Source organism: Elephas maximus, chromosome 14, assembly GCF_024166365.1.
Source record: "Elephas maximus indicus isolate mEleMax1 chromosome 14, mEleMax1 primary haplotype, whole genome shotgun sequence".
NCBI lineage: Eukaryota > Metazoa > Chordata > Mammalia > Proboscidea > Elephantidae > Elephas > Elephas maximus.
Window position 1 is genome coordinate 28,996,853 of NC_064832.1, and position 13,248 is coordinate 29,010,100.

At 41.5% G+C, this 13,248-nt stretch overlaps 1 protein-coding gene across 8 annotated transcripts in view; it reads left to right on the forward strand.

Annotated features, from left to right (window-relative positions):
* RCBTB1 (RCC1 and BTB domain containing protein 1) overlaps window positions 1–13,248 on the forward strand; it is an 86,595-nt gene that overhangs the window by 43,588 nt on the left and 29,759 nt on the right. For 7 of the 8 annotated variants that reach the window (XM_049853019.1, XM_049853014.1, XM_049853016.1 and 4 more), the window contains 3 exons: window positions 6,742–6,849; window positions 7,241–7,383; window positions 8,642–8,832. In XM_049853019.1, coding sequence (XP_049708976.1) covers window positions 6,742–6,849; window positions 7,241–7,383; window positions 8,642–8,832 — 442 coding nt within the window. Of the gene's footprint in view, window positions 1–6,741; window positions 6,850–7,240; window positions 7,384–8,641; window positions 8,833–9,953; window positions 10,034–13,248 lie in introns of all 8 variants that reach the window. The other variant, XM_049853020.1, reaches the window with a different exon arrangement.

Here is a 13,248-nt window from a genome sequence, read left to right on the forward strand (position 1 = left end):
AAGCAGTCAGGGACTCTGATGGGTAAGAATTTTTTTTAGAACTACCTGCCTACATCTCGAATGTCTGTTCATAGAAGGAAGCAACTGGCAAACATAGAATTTTTTGTCCTAATTGTTGTTAGCTACATTTTAAAAGCCACCCTTCAGTGACCCTTCACTGTGGTCATCTTTGAGCTGATGGTCATGTCTTCGAAATTCCTTCCGGATCCCTATTCTACTTACATGGGTCTGTTACCACCCGTGTGTGCCCAGTGCTTCTTTAGACAGACTTTAATGGCTTTGTGCATTGGGATGCTGGGTGCTTTGGAGTTCACAGAATGCTCACCTGTGTTATTTTCTGAATCAATACTGATAACATCCTGGCTGACTTCAGAATTCCTGGAACAGCTGCCTAACATCCTCTGTTCCAGTATTCTTTAATTCTCCTTTATATTTTAAAATAAAATTAATTTTAAAATTATTACCTGCTTACTTTAATAGCAGGTAATAATTTTAAAATTAAAGTAAAAAGAGAATTCCTTTAAAACATACTGTATAGCTACAGCAGTCAAAACAACCTGGTATACAGACAAGGATGCCCTTTATCACCCCTTTTATTCAACATTGTGCTGGAAGTCCTAGCCAGAGCATTAGGCTAGATAAAGAAATAAAGGGCATCCAGATTGGCAAGGAAGAAGTAAAAGTATCTCTGTTTCCAGATGACATGACCTTATACACAGAAAACTCTAAGGAATCCTCCAGAAAACTACTGAAACTAATAGAAGAGTTCAGCAGAGTATCGGGATACAAGATAAATATTCAAAAATCAGTTGGATTCCTCTACATCAACAAAAAGAACATCGAGGTGGAAATCACCAAATCAATGCCATTTACAGTAGCCCCCAAGAAGATAAAATACTTAGGAATGAATCTTACCAGAGATGTAAAAGACTTATACAAAGAAAACTACAGTACACTTCTGCAAGAATCCAAAAAAGACTTGCATAAGTGGAAGAACACACCTTGCTCTCATGGATAGGAAGACTTAACATTATAAAAATGTCTATTCTACCAAAAGCGATCTATACATTTAATGCAATTCTGATCCAAATCCCAAGGACATTCTTTAATGAGATGGAGAAACAAATCACCAACTTCATATGGGAGGGAAAGAGGCCCCGGATAAGTAAGGCATTACTGAAAAAGAAGAACAAAGTTGGAGGCCTCACTCTACCTGATTTTAGAGTCTATTATACTGCCACAGTAGTCAAAACAGCCTGGTACCTGTACAACAATAGATACAGAGACCAATGGAAGAGAATTGAGAATCCAGACATAAATCCATCCACATATGAGCAGCTGATATTTGACAAAGGCCCAAAGTAAGTTAAATGGGGAAAAAATAGTCTTTTTAACAAATGGTGCTGGTGTAACTGGATATCCATCTGCAAAAAAATGAAACAAGACCCATACCTCACTGCGTGCACAAAAACTAACTCAAAATGGATCAAAGACCTAAATATAAAATCTAAAACGATAAAGATCATGGAAGAAAAAATAGGGATGTTAGAAGCCCTAATACATGGAATAAACAGTATACAAAACATTATAAAGAATGTAGAAGAAAAACTAGATAACTGGGAGCTCCTAAAAATCAAACACCTATGCTCATCCAAAGACTTCACCAAAAGAGTAAAAAGACTACCTACAGACTGGGAAAAAGTTTTTAGCTATGACATTTCAGATCAGCGCCTGATATCTAAAATCTACATGATACTGCAAAAACTCAACTGCAAAAAGACAAATAATCCAATTAAATAAAGGGCAGAAGATATGAATAGACACTTCACTAAAGAAGACATTCAGGTAGCTAACAGATATATGCCCCACGTGTGTGTCAGTTTGTCGTACTGTGGGGCCTTGTGTGTTGCTGTGATGCTGGAAGCTTTGCCAGTGATATTCAGATACCAGCAGGGTCACCCATGGAGAACAGGTTTCAGCTGAGCTTCCAGACTAAGACAGACTAGGAAGAAGGACCCAGCAGTCTACTTCTGAAAAGCATTAGCCAGTGAAAACCTTATGAATAGCAGGGGAACATTGTCTGATATAGTGCTGGAAGATGAGCGCCCCAGGTTGGAAGGCACTCAAAAGATGACTAGGGAAGAGCTGCCTCATCAAAGTAGAGTCGACCTTAATGACGTGGATGGGGTAAAGCTTTCGGGACCTTCATTTGCTGATGCGGGACCTTCAGAATGAGAAGAAATAGCTGCAAACATCCATTAATAATCGGAACCTGGAATGTACAAAGTATGAATCTAGGAAAATTGGAAATCATCAAAAATGAAATGGAATGCATAAACATCATTATCCTAGGCACTAGTGAGCTGAAATGGACTGGTATTGGCCATTTTGAATCGGACAATCATATAGTCTTCCTGCTAGGAATGGTGTTGCATTCATCGTCAAAAAGAATGTTTCAAGATCTATCCTGAAGTACGACGCTGTCAGTGATAAGATAATATCCATACGCCTACAAGGAAGACCAGTTAATACGACTGTTATTCAAATTTACGCACCAACCACAAGGGTCAAAGATGATGAAATAGATTTTTATCAGCCCCTCCAGTCTGAAATTGATCGAACATGCAATCAAGACGCATTGATAATTACTGGCGATTGTAATGCGAAAGTTGGAAACAAAGAAGAAGGATCAGTAGTTGGAAAATATGGCCTTGGTGATAGAAACAATGCTGGAAATCGAATGATAGAATTTTGCAAGACCAACTACTTCTTCATTGCAGATACCTTCTCTCACCAACATAAACGGCAACTATACACATGGACCTCGCCAGATGGAACACACAGAAATCAAATTGACCATCTGTGGAAAGAGATGATGGAAAAGCTCAATATCATCAGTCAGAACAAGGCCAGGGGCCAACTGTGGAACAGACCATCAATTGCTCATATGCAAGTTCAAGCTGAAACTGAAGAAAATCAGAATAAGTCCATGAGAGCCAAAATATAACCTTGAGTATATCCCACCTGAATTTAGAGACTATCTCAAGAATAGATTTGACACATTGAACACTAGTGATAGAAGACTGGACGAGTTGTGGAATGACATCAAGGACATCATCCATGAAGAAAGCAAGAGGTCACTGAAAAGACAGGAAAGAAAGAAAAGACCAAGATGGATGTCAGGGGGACTCTGAAACTTGCTCTTGAGCATCAAGCAGCTAAAGCAAAAGGAAGAATTGATGAAGTAAAAGAAACTGAACAGAAGATTTCAAAGGGCCTCTCAAGAAGACAAAGTATCATAATGACATGTGCAAAGAGCTGGAGATGGAAAACCAAAAGGGAAGAACACACTCAGCGTTTCTCAAGCTGAAAGAACTGAAGAAAAAATTCAAGCCTCGGGTTGCAATAGTGAAGGATTCCATGGGGAAAATATTAAACGACACAGAAAGCATCAAAAGAAGATGGAAGGAATACACAGAATCATTATACCAAAAGAATTAGTCAATATTCAGCCATTTCAAGAGGTAGCATATGATCAGGAACCGATGGTACTGAAGGAAGAAGTCCAAGCTGCTCTGAAGGCATTGGCGAAAAACAAGTCTCCAGGAATTGACGGAATATCAATTGAGATGTTTCGACAGACAGATGCAGCACTGGAGGTGCTCACTCGTCTATGCCAAGAAATATGGAAGACAGCTTCCTGGCCAACTGACTGGAAGAGGTCTATATTTATGCCTATTCCCAAGAATGGTGATCCAACTGGATATGGAAATTATAGAACAATATCATTAATATCACACACAAGCAAAATTTTGCTGAAAATCATTCAAAAACACCTGCAGCTGTATATCGACAGGGAACTGCCAGAATTCAGGCCAGTTTCAGAAGAGGACGTGGAAGCAGGGATATCATTGCTGATGTCAGATGGATCCTGGCTGAAAGCAGGGACTACCAGAAGGATGCTTACCTGTGTTTTATTGACTACGCAAAGGCATTCAACTGTGTGGATCATAACAAACCATGGATAACACTGCGAAGAATGGGAATTCCAGAACACTTAATTGTGCTCATGAGGAACCTTTACATAGACCAAGAGGCAGTTGTTCGGACAGAACAAGGGGATACTGATTGGTTTAAAGTCAGGAAAGGTGTGCATCAGGGTTGTATTCTTTCACCATACCTATTTAATCTGTATGCTGAACAAATAATCCAAGAAGCTGGACTCTATGAAGAAGAATGGGGCATCAGGATTGGAGGAAGACTCATTAACAACCTGCATTATGCAGAAGACACAACCTTGCTTGCTGAAAGTGAAGAGGACTTGAAGCATTTACTAATAAAGATCAAAGACCACAGCCTTCAGTATGGATTACACCTCAACATAAAGAAAACAAAAATCCTCACAACTGGACCAATGAGCAACATCAGGATAAATGGAGAAAAGATTGAAGTTGTCAAGGATTTCATTTTACTTGGATCCACAATCAACAGCCGTGGAAGCAGCAGTCAAGAAATCAAAAGACGCATTGCATTGGGCAAATCTGCTGCAAGGGACCTCTTCAAAGTGCTGAAGAGCAAAGATGTCACCCTGAAGACTAAGATGCGCCTGACCCAAGCCATGGTATTTTCAATCACATCATATGCATGTGAAAGCTGGACAGTGAATAAGGAAGACCAAAGAAGAGTTGATGCCTTTGAATTGTGGTATTAGCGAAGAACATTGAATATACCATGGACTGGCAAAAGAACGAACAAATCTGTCTTGGAAGAAGTGTGGCCAGAATGCTCCTTAGAGGCAAGGATAGCAATAAAAAGCGATACTGCGTCTTAAATACTTTGGAGGAGGGATCAGTACCTGGAGAAGGACATCATGCTTGGCAGAGTACAGGGTCAGCGGAAAAGAGGAAGACCCTGAACGAGGTGGATTGACAGAGTGGCTGCAACAATGAGCTTAAGCATAATAACGATTGTAAGGATGGCGCAGGACCGGGCAGTGTTTCGTTCTCTTGTGCATAGGGTCGCTATTAGTTGGAACCGACTCGACGGCACCTAACAACAACAACCACAACAGTATATGAGGAAATGTTCACGATCATTAGCCATTAGAGAAATGCAGATCAAAACTACAATGAGATTTCATCTTACTCCAACAAGGCTGGCATTAATCCAAAAAACACAAAATAATAAATGTTGGAGAGGCTATGGAGAGATTGGAACACTTCTACACTGGTTGTGGGAATGTCAAATGGTACAACCACTTCGGAAATCAATTTGGCGCTTCCTTAAAAAGCTAGAAATAGAAGTACCATATGATCCAGGAATCTCACTCCTTGGAATATATCCTAGAGAAATAAGAGCCTTTACATGAACAGATATGTGCACACCCATGTTTATTGCAGCACTGTTTACAATAGCAAAAACATGGAAGCAACCAAGGTGCCCATCAATGGATGAATGGATAAATGAATTATGGTATATTCACACAATGGAATACTGTGCATCGATAAAGAACAGTGATGAATCTGTGAAACATTTCATAACATGGAAGAACCTGGAAGGCATTATGCTGAGTGAAATTAAACCCAGTGCCAGTAAAATTAATCAGTTGCAAAAGGACAAATATTGTATAAGACCACTATTATAAGAACTTGAGAAATAGTTTAAACTGAGAAGAAAACATTCTTTTGTGGTTACACGAGGGGGGAGGGAAATAGGGTGGGGGAGGGGCATTCACTAATTGGATAGTAGATAAGAACTACTTTAGGTGAAGGCACACAATGCAGAGGAAGACAGCACAATTGGACTAAACCAAAAGCAAAGAAGTTTCCTGAATAAACTGAATGCTTTGAAGGCCAGTGTAGAAGGGGCAGGGGTCTGGGGACCATGGTTTCAGGGGACATCTAAGTCAATTGGCATAATAAAATCTATTAAGAATACATTCTGCATCCCACTTTGAAGAGTGGCGTCTGGGGTCTTAAACACCAGCAAGCAGCCATCTAAGATGCATCAATTGGTCTCAACCCACCTGGATCAAAGGAGAATGAAGAATACCAAGGTCAGAAGGTAATTATGGGCCCAAAAGACAGAAGGGGCCACATGAACCAGAGACTACATCATTCTGAGACCAGAAGAACTAGATGGTGCCTGGCTACAACCGATGACTGCCCTGACAGCCTGGTGCCTTGCCTTGTCTTCTGAACCTGCCTCTAGCACATTCCATGTGCTCTGCCTGCAATGCCTTCACCTCATTCATGCTTTAGCCTTCCTCAGCTTTCTTGCTAGAGCCAAATCCTTTCTCCTCTCTGCTCCTGTAGTGCCTTGATGGGATCTCCGTTAGAGCACTTGCCACCTGGCTGCAAAAAATTTGCCTGCCTCTTTTCCACTATTAAACAGTGGCCAGAGACTTTTATTTCTAGTACTTTTTACAGTGTCCTGACATACAGTAGGGGCTTAATAAGTGCTAATGAGCCTCAGCTTCCTCATTTAGGAAGCTGGAATGCGTGACTTGCCCCAGGCTATCCAGCTAATAGTAAGCTACAGAGTAGGAACTGACAGCCAACGTCTGTCCTTCTGTTCTCCCAGAATGCCTTCTATTTGGAGATAGTTGTAGTAGCACATGGGGTAGAATGTGAGTGTTGAAAGTGGGAAAAGTATCTAATTAGATGAGATGTACTGCATTTGTCTGTTCCCTCTTACTGGCACAGTTAAAAGCCTGTTCCCTCCCATTCTCTCCTCTCTAAGGTATATGGCTGGGGTTACAATGGCAATGGTCAGCTGGGCCTGGGAAACAATGGCAATCAGCTGACCCCTGTGAGAGTGGCAGCTTTACACAGCGTGTGCGTGAATCAGGTAAGTATGACCAACTCTCGGCTCGCTGGTCCCCATCTACCTGCTTGGACTCAAGTTGGAGAAATACTGGAGTCTTACTCTTTGATAAATCTTTTCGGCAGTACTCTGTGCCTTTGCCTTCCATGTTTAATATGCTGTCTCACCTCAGTCCTCCGATTAGAAAAAAGACCGAGGTGCTGGCACAGCAGTCTTGACAAGTAAGTTAAACTAATGGAAAAATCCGGTAGTGCTAAGGTTTAGGCTTTTCGAGTGCTTATTTAGTATCGCAGAGAACGGCAGCCCGCGGCCGGTGAGGAGGTGACCTTCTGCAGAAGCTGGCTGTGTTTTGAGGTAGCCAGTTTCCTGCCCTTTCTATTTCCGTATCTCTGGTAACGTTTACATTTCCTTGCAGATTGTCTGCGGCTACGCACACACTCTAGCACTAACAGATGAGGGCTTGCTGTATGCCTGGGGAGCTAACACGTATGGGCAGCTGGGAACTGGCAATAAAAATAACCTGCTAAGCCCAGCACACGTCCTGGTGGAAAAAGAAAGGTAACTGGGACGTGACGTGTCGTGGGACTGTGTGCGCGCTGTGGATGTGTGTGCTGGAGCTGTGATGTTTGGCTCCGTGATGCTTCTGTTGACACCTTCTTATTTTGAACAAAAGAGTTTGAGTACCAGCCAGAATGAAAATGAAGTTAGTATGTTTCTTATGCACCTTTATAAATGAAGCAGCTGTGATTGATAGGTATTGATGCATCTTGGCAGAATTCTTACAAACTTCTTCTTGCCCATTTAGTAGGGAAGTAAAATAGACCGTCTTGACGTTCAAAATATAATATGAAGTTTCCTTTGAACCATCTAAAGCTTCTTTTAAATAAATAAAATATGCTCTTGGAAGGACGTTAGCTATTTAAATGTTGATTTGGTTTAATGTGTGTTACTGGAATAAATGTTTAATGTTTGTTCAACCAAATCATGAGGTCTTACCCGCTAAGTCTTGGAGTGTTGACTTCTGATTCTGGGACCGTGCCCAAGAAGCATACTTGAGAAAAAGTAAGCTTGACTTAATGTCTTGTTGGATTAGAATGTTAGAGTCCATGACCACCAATCAGTACTGATCACCTATCTGAGCTCTTTTGAGCTCTGGTAGGAGATGAGAGGAAACCCTGGTGGTGTAGAGGTTAAGAGCTATGCTGCAAACCAAAAGGTCGGCAGTTCAAATCCACCAGACACTCCCTGGAAACTGTGTGGGGTGGTTCTACTGTGTCCTATAGGGTTGCTATGAGTCGGAACTGACTTGATGGCAGTGGGTGGTGGTGGATGAGGGGATGAGAGAAAATGTTATGTTTATAAGCAAACGGTGTATTGAAGACATAGTATTTTTTGGTACTGTCTAAGCAATCTGCTTCTGAAAAATCCGCCAGTGTGGGTTGCCAAGAGTTGGGGGGCACCTTGATAGCAGCTCACAACAGCAACAAGCCCCCGGAACTGTTAGGACATTTTACCAGTGTCCAGTTTCCTCAGTTACTTTGGTTTCTAGTCTTTTTTCAAGTGCTCCTCAACAGCAGGTGTGCTTGTCCTAACTCAGGATGAAGTAAGGCCAAGAAGAGGGCAGTCTGGAAGGAAGAAACCCAGTGCTCTTGCCCTGATCTTTTGGTTTTGTCAGTATCACTTGGCAGCCAATGTCCCTGGACCTTGGGCTGTTTTTTGAGGTGTTCCAAGCATGAACTTTTTTGATTGTATCGTGTGGTGTGCTGTAGGCTTCTGTGGTAAAGAAGTGACATGCGTTTCTCTTAAAACTTCTTAGGGTAGTAGAGATTGCAGCCTGTCACTCTGCCCACACCTCTGCTGCCAAGACTCAGAGTGGGAACGTGTACATGTGGGGCCAGTGTCGTGGCCAGTCGGTCACTCTGCCTCACCTCACCCATTTCTCCTGCACAGACGATGTCTTTGCCTGCTTTGCCACTCCCGCTGTCACATGGCGCCTTCTGTCTGTAGGTAAGGAAGCTCGGGACCATTTCCACCTAGAAAGAAAAAGGGTATCAAGTTCCCCTGCGTATTTGTTGGTAATGGCTCTTTAAAGTTCTAGAATGTTTTATTCACTATTAAGACCTCTCCCTAAGTTAGATTTGCATAATAGATTTTGTTTATATATTAAGTATTTTCATGGGCTTATTACCCCTCCCCCCAGCCAAGTGCTCTTGCTGTAGTTCAGTATAATACTAATAAAATGAACTTTAAAAGAAGGGAGGAACTTGTGATCTTTAAGGTGACTAGTTAACTAAAAAAAAAAGAAAAAAAAAATTTTTTTTTTTTAGTCAACCCTGTTTTCTTTCTCTGTGTATTCCAATGAATCTCAAGTACTGTCATTTTGGAAGGGCATCAAAAAGAGATAAAGGAAGCGGAATTCAGGGTGATCTGCACTTTTTCTGAAGATTATCTTCTCTGAGAGTCCATTTATTGAATGAATATGTTAGGATGTTTTAAAGCTAGGTTGCCATTACAGAGGTGATTCTCCTAAATTGTACCGTGTTCATAAGCAGAGGCTAAGTGGGTCATGATGCTCTGTGCTTGAAAATTAACGTAGTTCTTGACAGCCAAAGTGTTGGCTTTCTCGGCAGTTGATACTGAAAGGTTGTCTCCCAGTATAGGCCGTTCTCTGGTGTGTCAGACGCTAGAGTTGTCCCATCATCGAATGACCAGTCTTTATGACTTGGGGGCACAGGTGGGTTTAGGAAGAGTGAAGCTGCTGGTCAACTTAAAGTGAAACAGATTGAACATCTCCTTGAGATTCGTTTTTGCCAGGTTCTTTAATTATAATACTTTTTTTTGCACCATAAATATTGTGATTAAAAAAAAAATTCAGTTTATTAAGTGGACTGCCACCATCTGGTTGTGATCACACATGTGTGCACTGCTGTGCACATCTTCAGACCTTCATATCCACTTTCCTGGGCCTGTTCATAGGGATCTTCCCCAGGTTCCTGCAGATTGAAATGGCGTCCTTTTCAGAACAAATGTCTAAGTTTGCAAAAATATGGTTACTGAATGTATCTCCTAGATAACTTCTTTCCCTTCTATCCACCTACAGTCAGAAGTGTGTTTTGTTTTTCTCTCAGTTTATGACTTCAGCTGGAGCGTTAGGAAGAAGATCGTATGATGAATTCACACCCCTGCAGAATGTCTTTTCTGAAAGGAGGTATTATACTTATCAGAAATATAGAGGGAGAAAGGGTTATTTTAATATGACTAAATGCAGAAGTTGAGTCACTGATGAGAACTTTTTTGGCGTGGGTGGGTTAGCAATCGACACCCCTGGACTCTTCCCCAATTCCACATCTTACTTTTCCCAATTCCGCATTTTAGTCATTTCTTTCTTTTGATCACTGGTGGTCCAAAAAAAAAAAAAAAAAAAACAGGCTACCAGGAAATGGAAAGCCTGACTTTTGAGAAGGTTTCTGCCGCTCCTCCATAGCTAAGAGAACTCTGGCTCGTGTGCAGGCTGGATGAAAGCTGTAGGTTAAGATTGGAGCAAGTGGTATGTCCTTGGGAGAGTCTGATAGTGAAGCTTGCAGGTAAGCTCGTTTGTTAAGCTTGCACCCAGGTGTTAGCAGTTGCCCTGGTAACAGCAGAATACTGAGAGACACAAGGTTCTTCTCAGAGTTAGATAGCTTAGTTCTTTGATTAAGTTGCTGTTCTCATCTTGTGGACAGTTGAAACCTATTTCCTGTGTCCATAGTAGCTTTGCTTAGCGTCCAGTGAGGACTTTGGGAATTTTTTAATTTCCCTGTTTGCTGCCTTCAATTTATTTTCTTCTTTCATTCCTATAAAACATAAGGAAGTGTCCCTTGAATCTGTACAAGCCCCTTAACTTTTCTTCGTAATAACACAGTCCTACTTACATGTAATTATAACAGCATTCTCCTTATCAGGTAGTGTGATCCTGTGTTTGTGTAAAGCTGTTCCCCTTGAGCACACACATTGTAACTAAGTAAATTTGCCCTGTTTTTAGATAGAGTGTAAGGATTATTGTTTGTATGTTGATTTTTAGGATTAAGAGAGATGTTCAGATTCCAGATACTTAGGAGAAAGGGTTTCTCTGTTTCAGAGCAGGCCTGCCAAGCATTACCACTTAGGTGATAAATTTGTTTCTTAGGAGTCTTTGAGTTGATTATGCCGACCTCTTAAAACTGCCCCAAAGCAGAGCTAAGATATTCTTTGTGTTTAGTCAAGGAAAATTTATGAGTTTTTAGTCATATAGGGAACTACTCAAGGTTTTGTGTGTGTGTGTGTGTGCTTTAGGTGAAAGTTTACAGTGCAAATTAGTTTCTTATTCAAAAATTTATACACAAATTGTTTCCTGATATTGATTGCAATTCCCGCAACGTGTCAGCACTCTCCCCCTTTCTCTTTATACCCCTGGGTCCATTTATCCAGGTTTCCTGCCCCTTCCTGCCTACTCATCTTTGCTTTCGGGCAGGTGTTGCCCATTTGATCTCCTATACGTGATTGAACTAAAAAGCACGTTCCTCACATGTGTTATGGTTTGTTTTGTAGGTCTGTCTAACCTTTGGCTGAAAGGTGGACTTTGGGAGTGGCTTCAGTTCTGAGTTAGCAGGGTATCTGGGGGCCATAGTCCCGGGGGTTCCTCCGGTCTCTGTCAAACCAGTAAGTCTGGTCTTTTTTTTTAATTTGTATCTTATTCTACATTTTTCTCCTGCACTGTCCAGAACCATCTGTTGTGATCCCTGTCAGAGCAGTTGGTGGTGGTAGCTGGGCACCATCTAGTTCTGAGCTCAGGCTTGTGGAGGTGGTGATTCATGTGGTCTCTTAGTCCTTTGAACTGATAATTTCCTGTGTCTTTGTTTTTCTTCATTCTCCTTTGCTCAGAGTGAGATGGGACCACTAGATGTATTTTAGATGGCTGCTTGCAAGCTTTTAAGACCCCAGATGCTACTCATCAAAATAGGATGTAGAACATTTGCTTTATGAACTCTGTTGTGCCAGTTGACCTAGGTGTCCCCCGAGACCATGGCCGCCAGCCCTCAGCCCTAGTAACTCGGTCCCTCAAGGTGTTTGGATGTGTCTAGGAAGCTTCTGTGGCTTTGCCTTGGTCACGTTGTGCTGATTTCCTCTATATCGTTTGTTGTCTTTCCTTTCACCAAATTTAACACTTGTCTACTGTCTAGTTAGTGTTTTTCCCTTCCCATCCCTCCCCTCCCTAATAATCATCAAAGATTGTTTCTTTCTGTGTGTAAACCTCTTCTTGAGCTTTTGTAATAGTGGTCTCATACAGTATTTATCCTTTTGTGATTGACTTATTTCACTCAGCATAGTGCCCTCCAGATTCATCCGCGTTGTAAGATGTTTTGCGGATTCATCATTGCTCTTTATTGTTGTGTAGTATTCCATTGTGGGTATGTACCATAATTTGTTTATCCATTGATCTGTTGATGGGCATTTAGGTTGTATCCATCTTTTTGCTACTGTGAATAATGAACGTGGGTGTGCATACGTCTGTTCGTGTGACGCTCTTATTTCTCTAGGGTATATTCCTAGGAGTGGGATTGCTGGATTGGATGGTATTTCTATTTCTAGCTTTTAAGGAAGCATTATATCATTTTCCGAAATGGTTGTACTATTTTATATTCCCGCCAGCAGTGTGTAAGGCTTCCAATCTCCCCTACGTTTGTTATTTTGTGGTTTTTTGATTAGTGCCGTAACGTTGGGGTGACATGGCGTTATGGATTGAATTATGTTCAGCAGAAATGTGTGTCAAATTGGCTCGGCCATGATTCCCAGTATTATGAGGTTGTCCACCATTTTGCAATTTGATGTAATTATTCTATGGGTTGTAAATCCTAACCTCTGTGGTGTTAATGAGGCAGGATTAGAGGCAGTTATGTTAATGAGGCAGGATTTTGTTAATTATGCAGATTATGTTAATCTGCAGGATTAGGTTGTATCTTGAGTCAGTGTCTTTTGAAATATAGAATAGAGAATTGAGCAGAGAAGAAAGGGGCCTCATGCCACAAAGAATGGAGAACCAGGAGGGGAGCACATCTTTTGAACCCAGGGTCCCTGCTCTGAGCAGCTCCTAGACAAGGGGAAGATTAATGACGAGAGCCTTCACCCAGAATCGACAGAGAGAGAAAGCCTTCCCCTGGAGCTGGCACCCTGAATTCGGGCTTCTAGCCTCCTAGACTGTGAGAGAATTTCTCTTGTTCAAACCGTCCACTTGTGGTATTTCTCTTGTAGCAGCACTACGTAACTAAAACAGGTAGTATCTCAGTGTAGTTTTGATTTGCATTTCTCTAAGGGCTGATGATCTTGAGCATTTCCTTACGTGTCTGTTAGCCATCTGAATGTCCTCTTTGGTGAAGTGTCAGTTTATATCCATTGCCCATTTTTTAA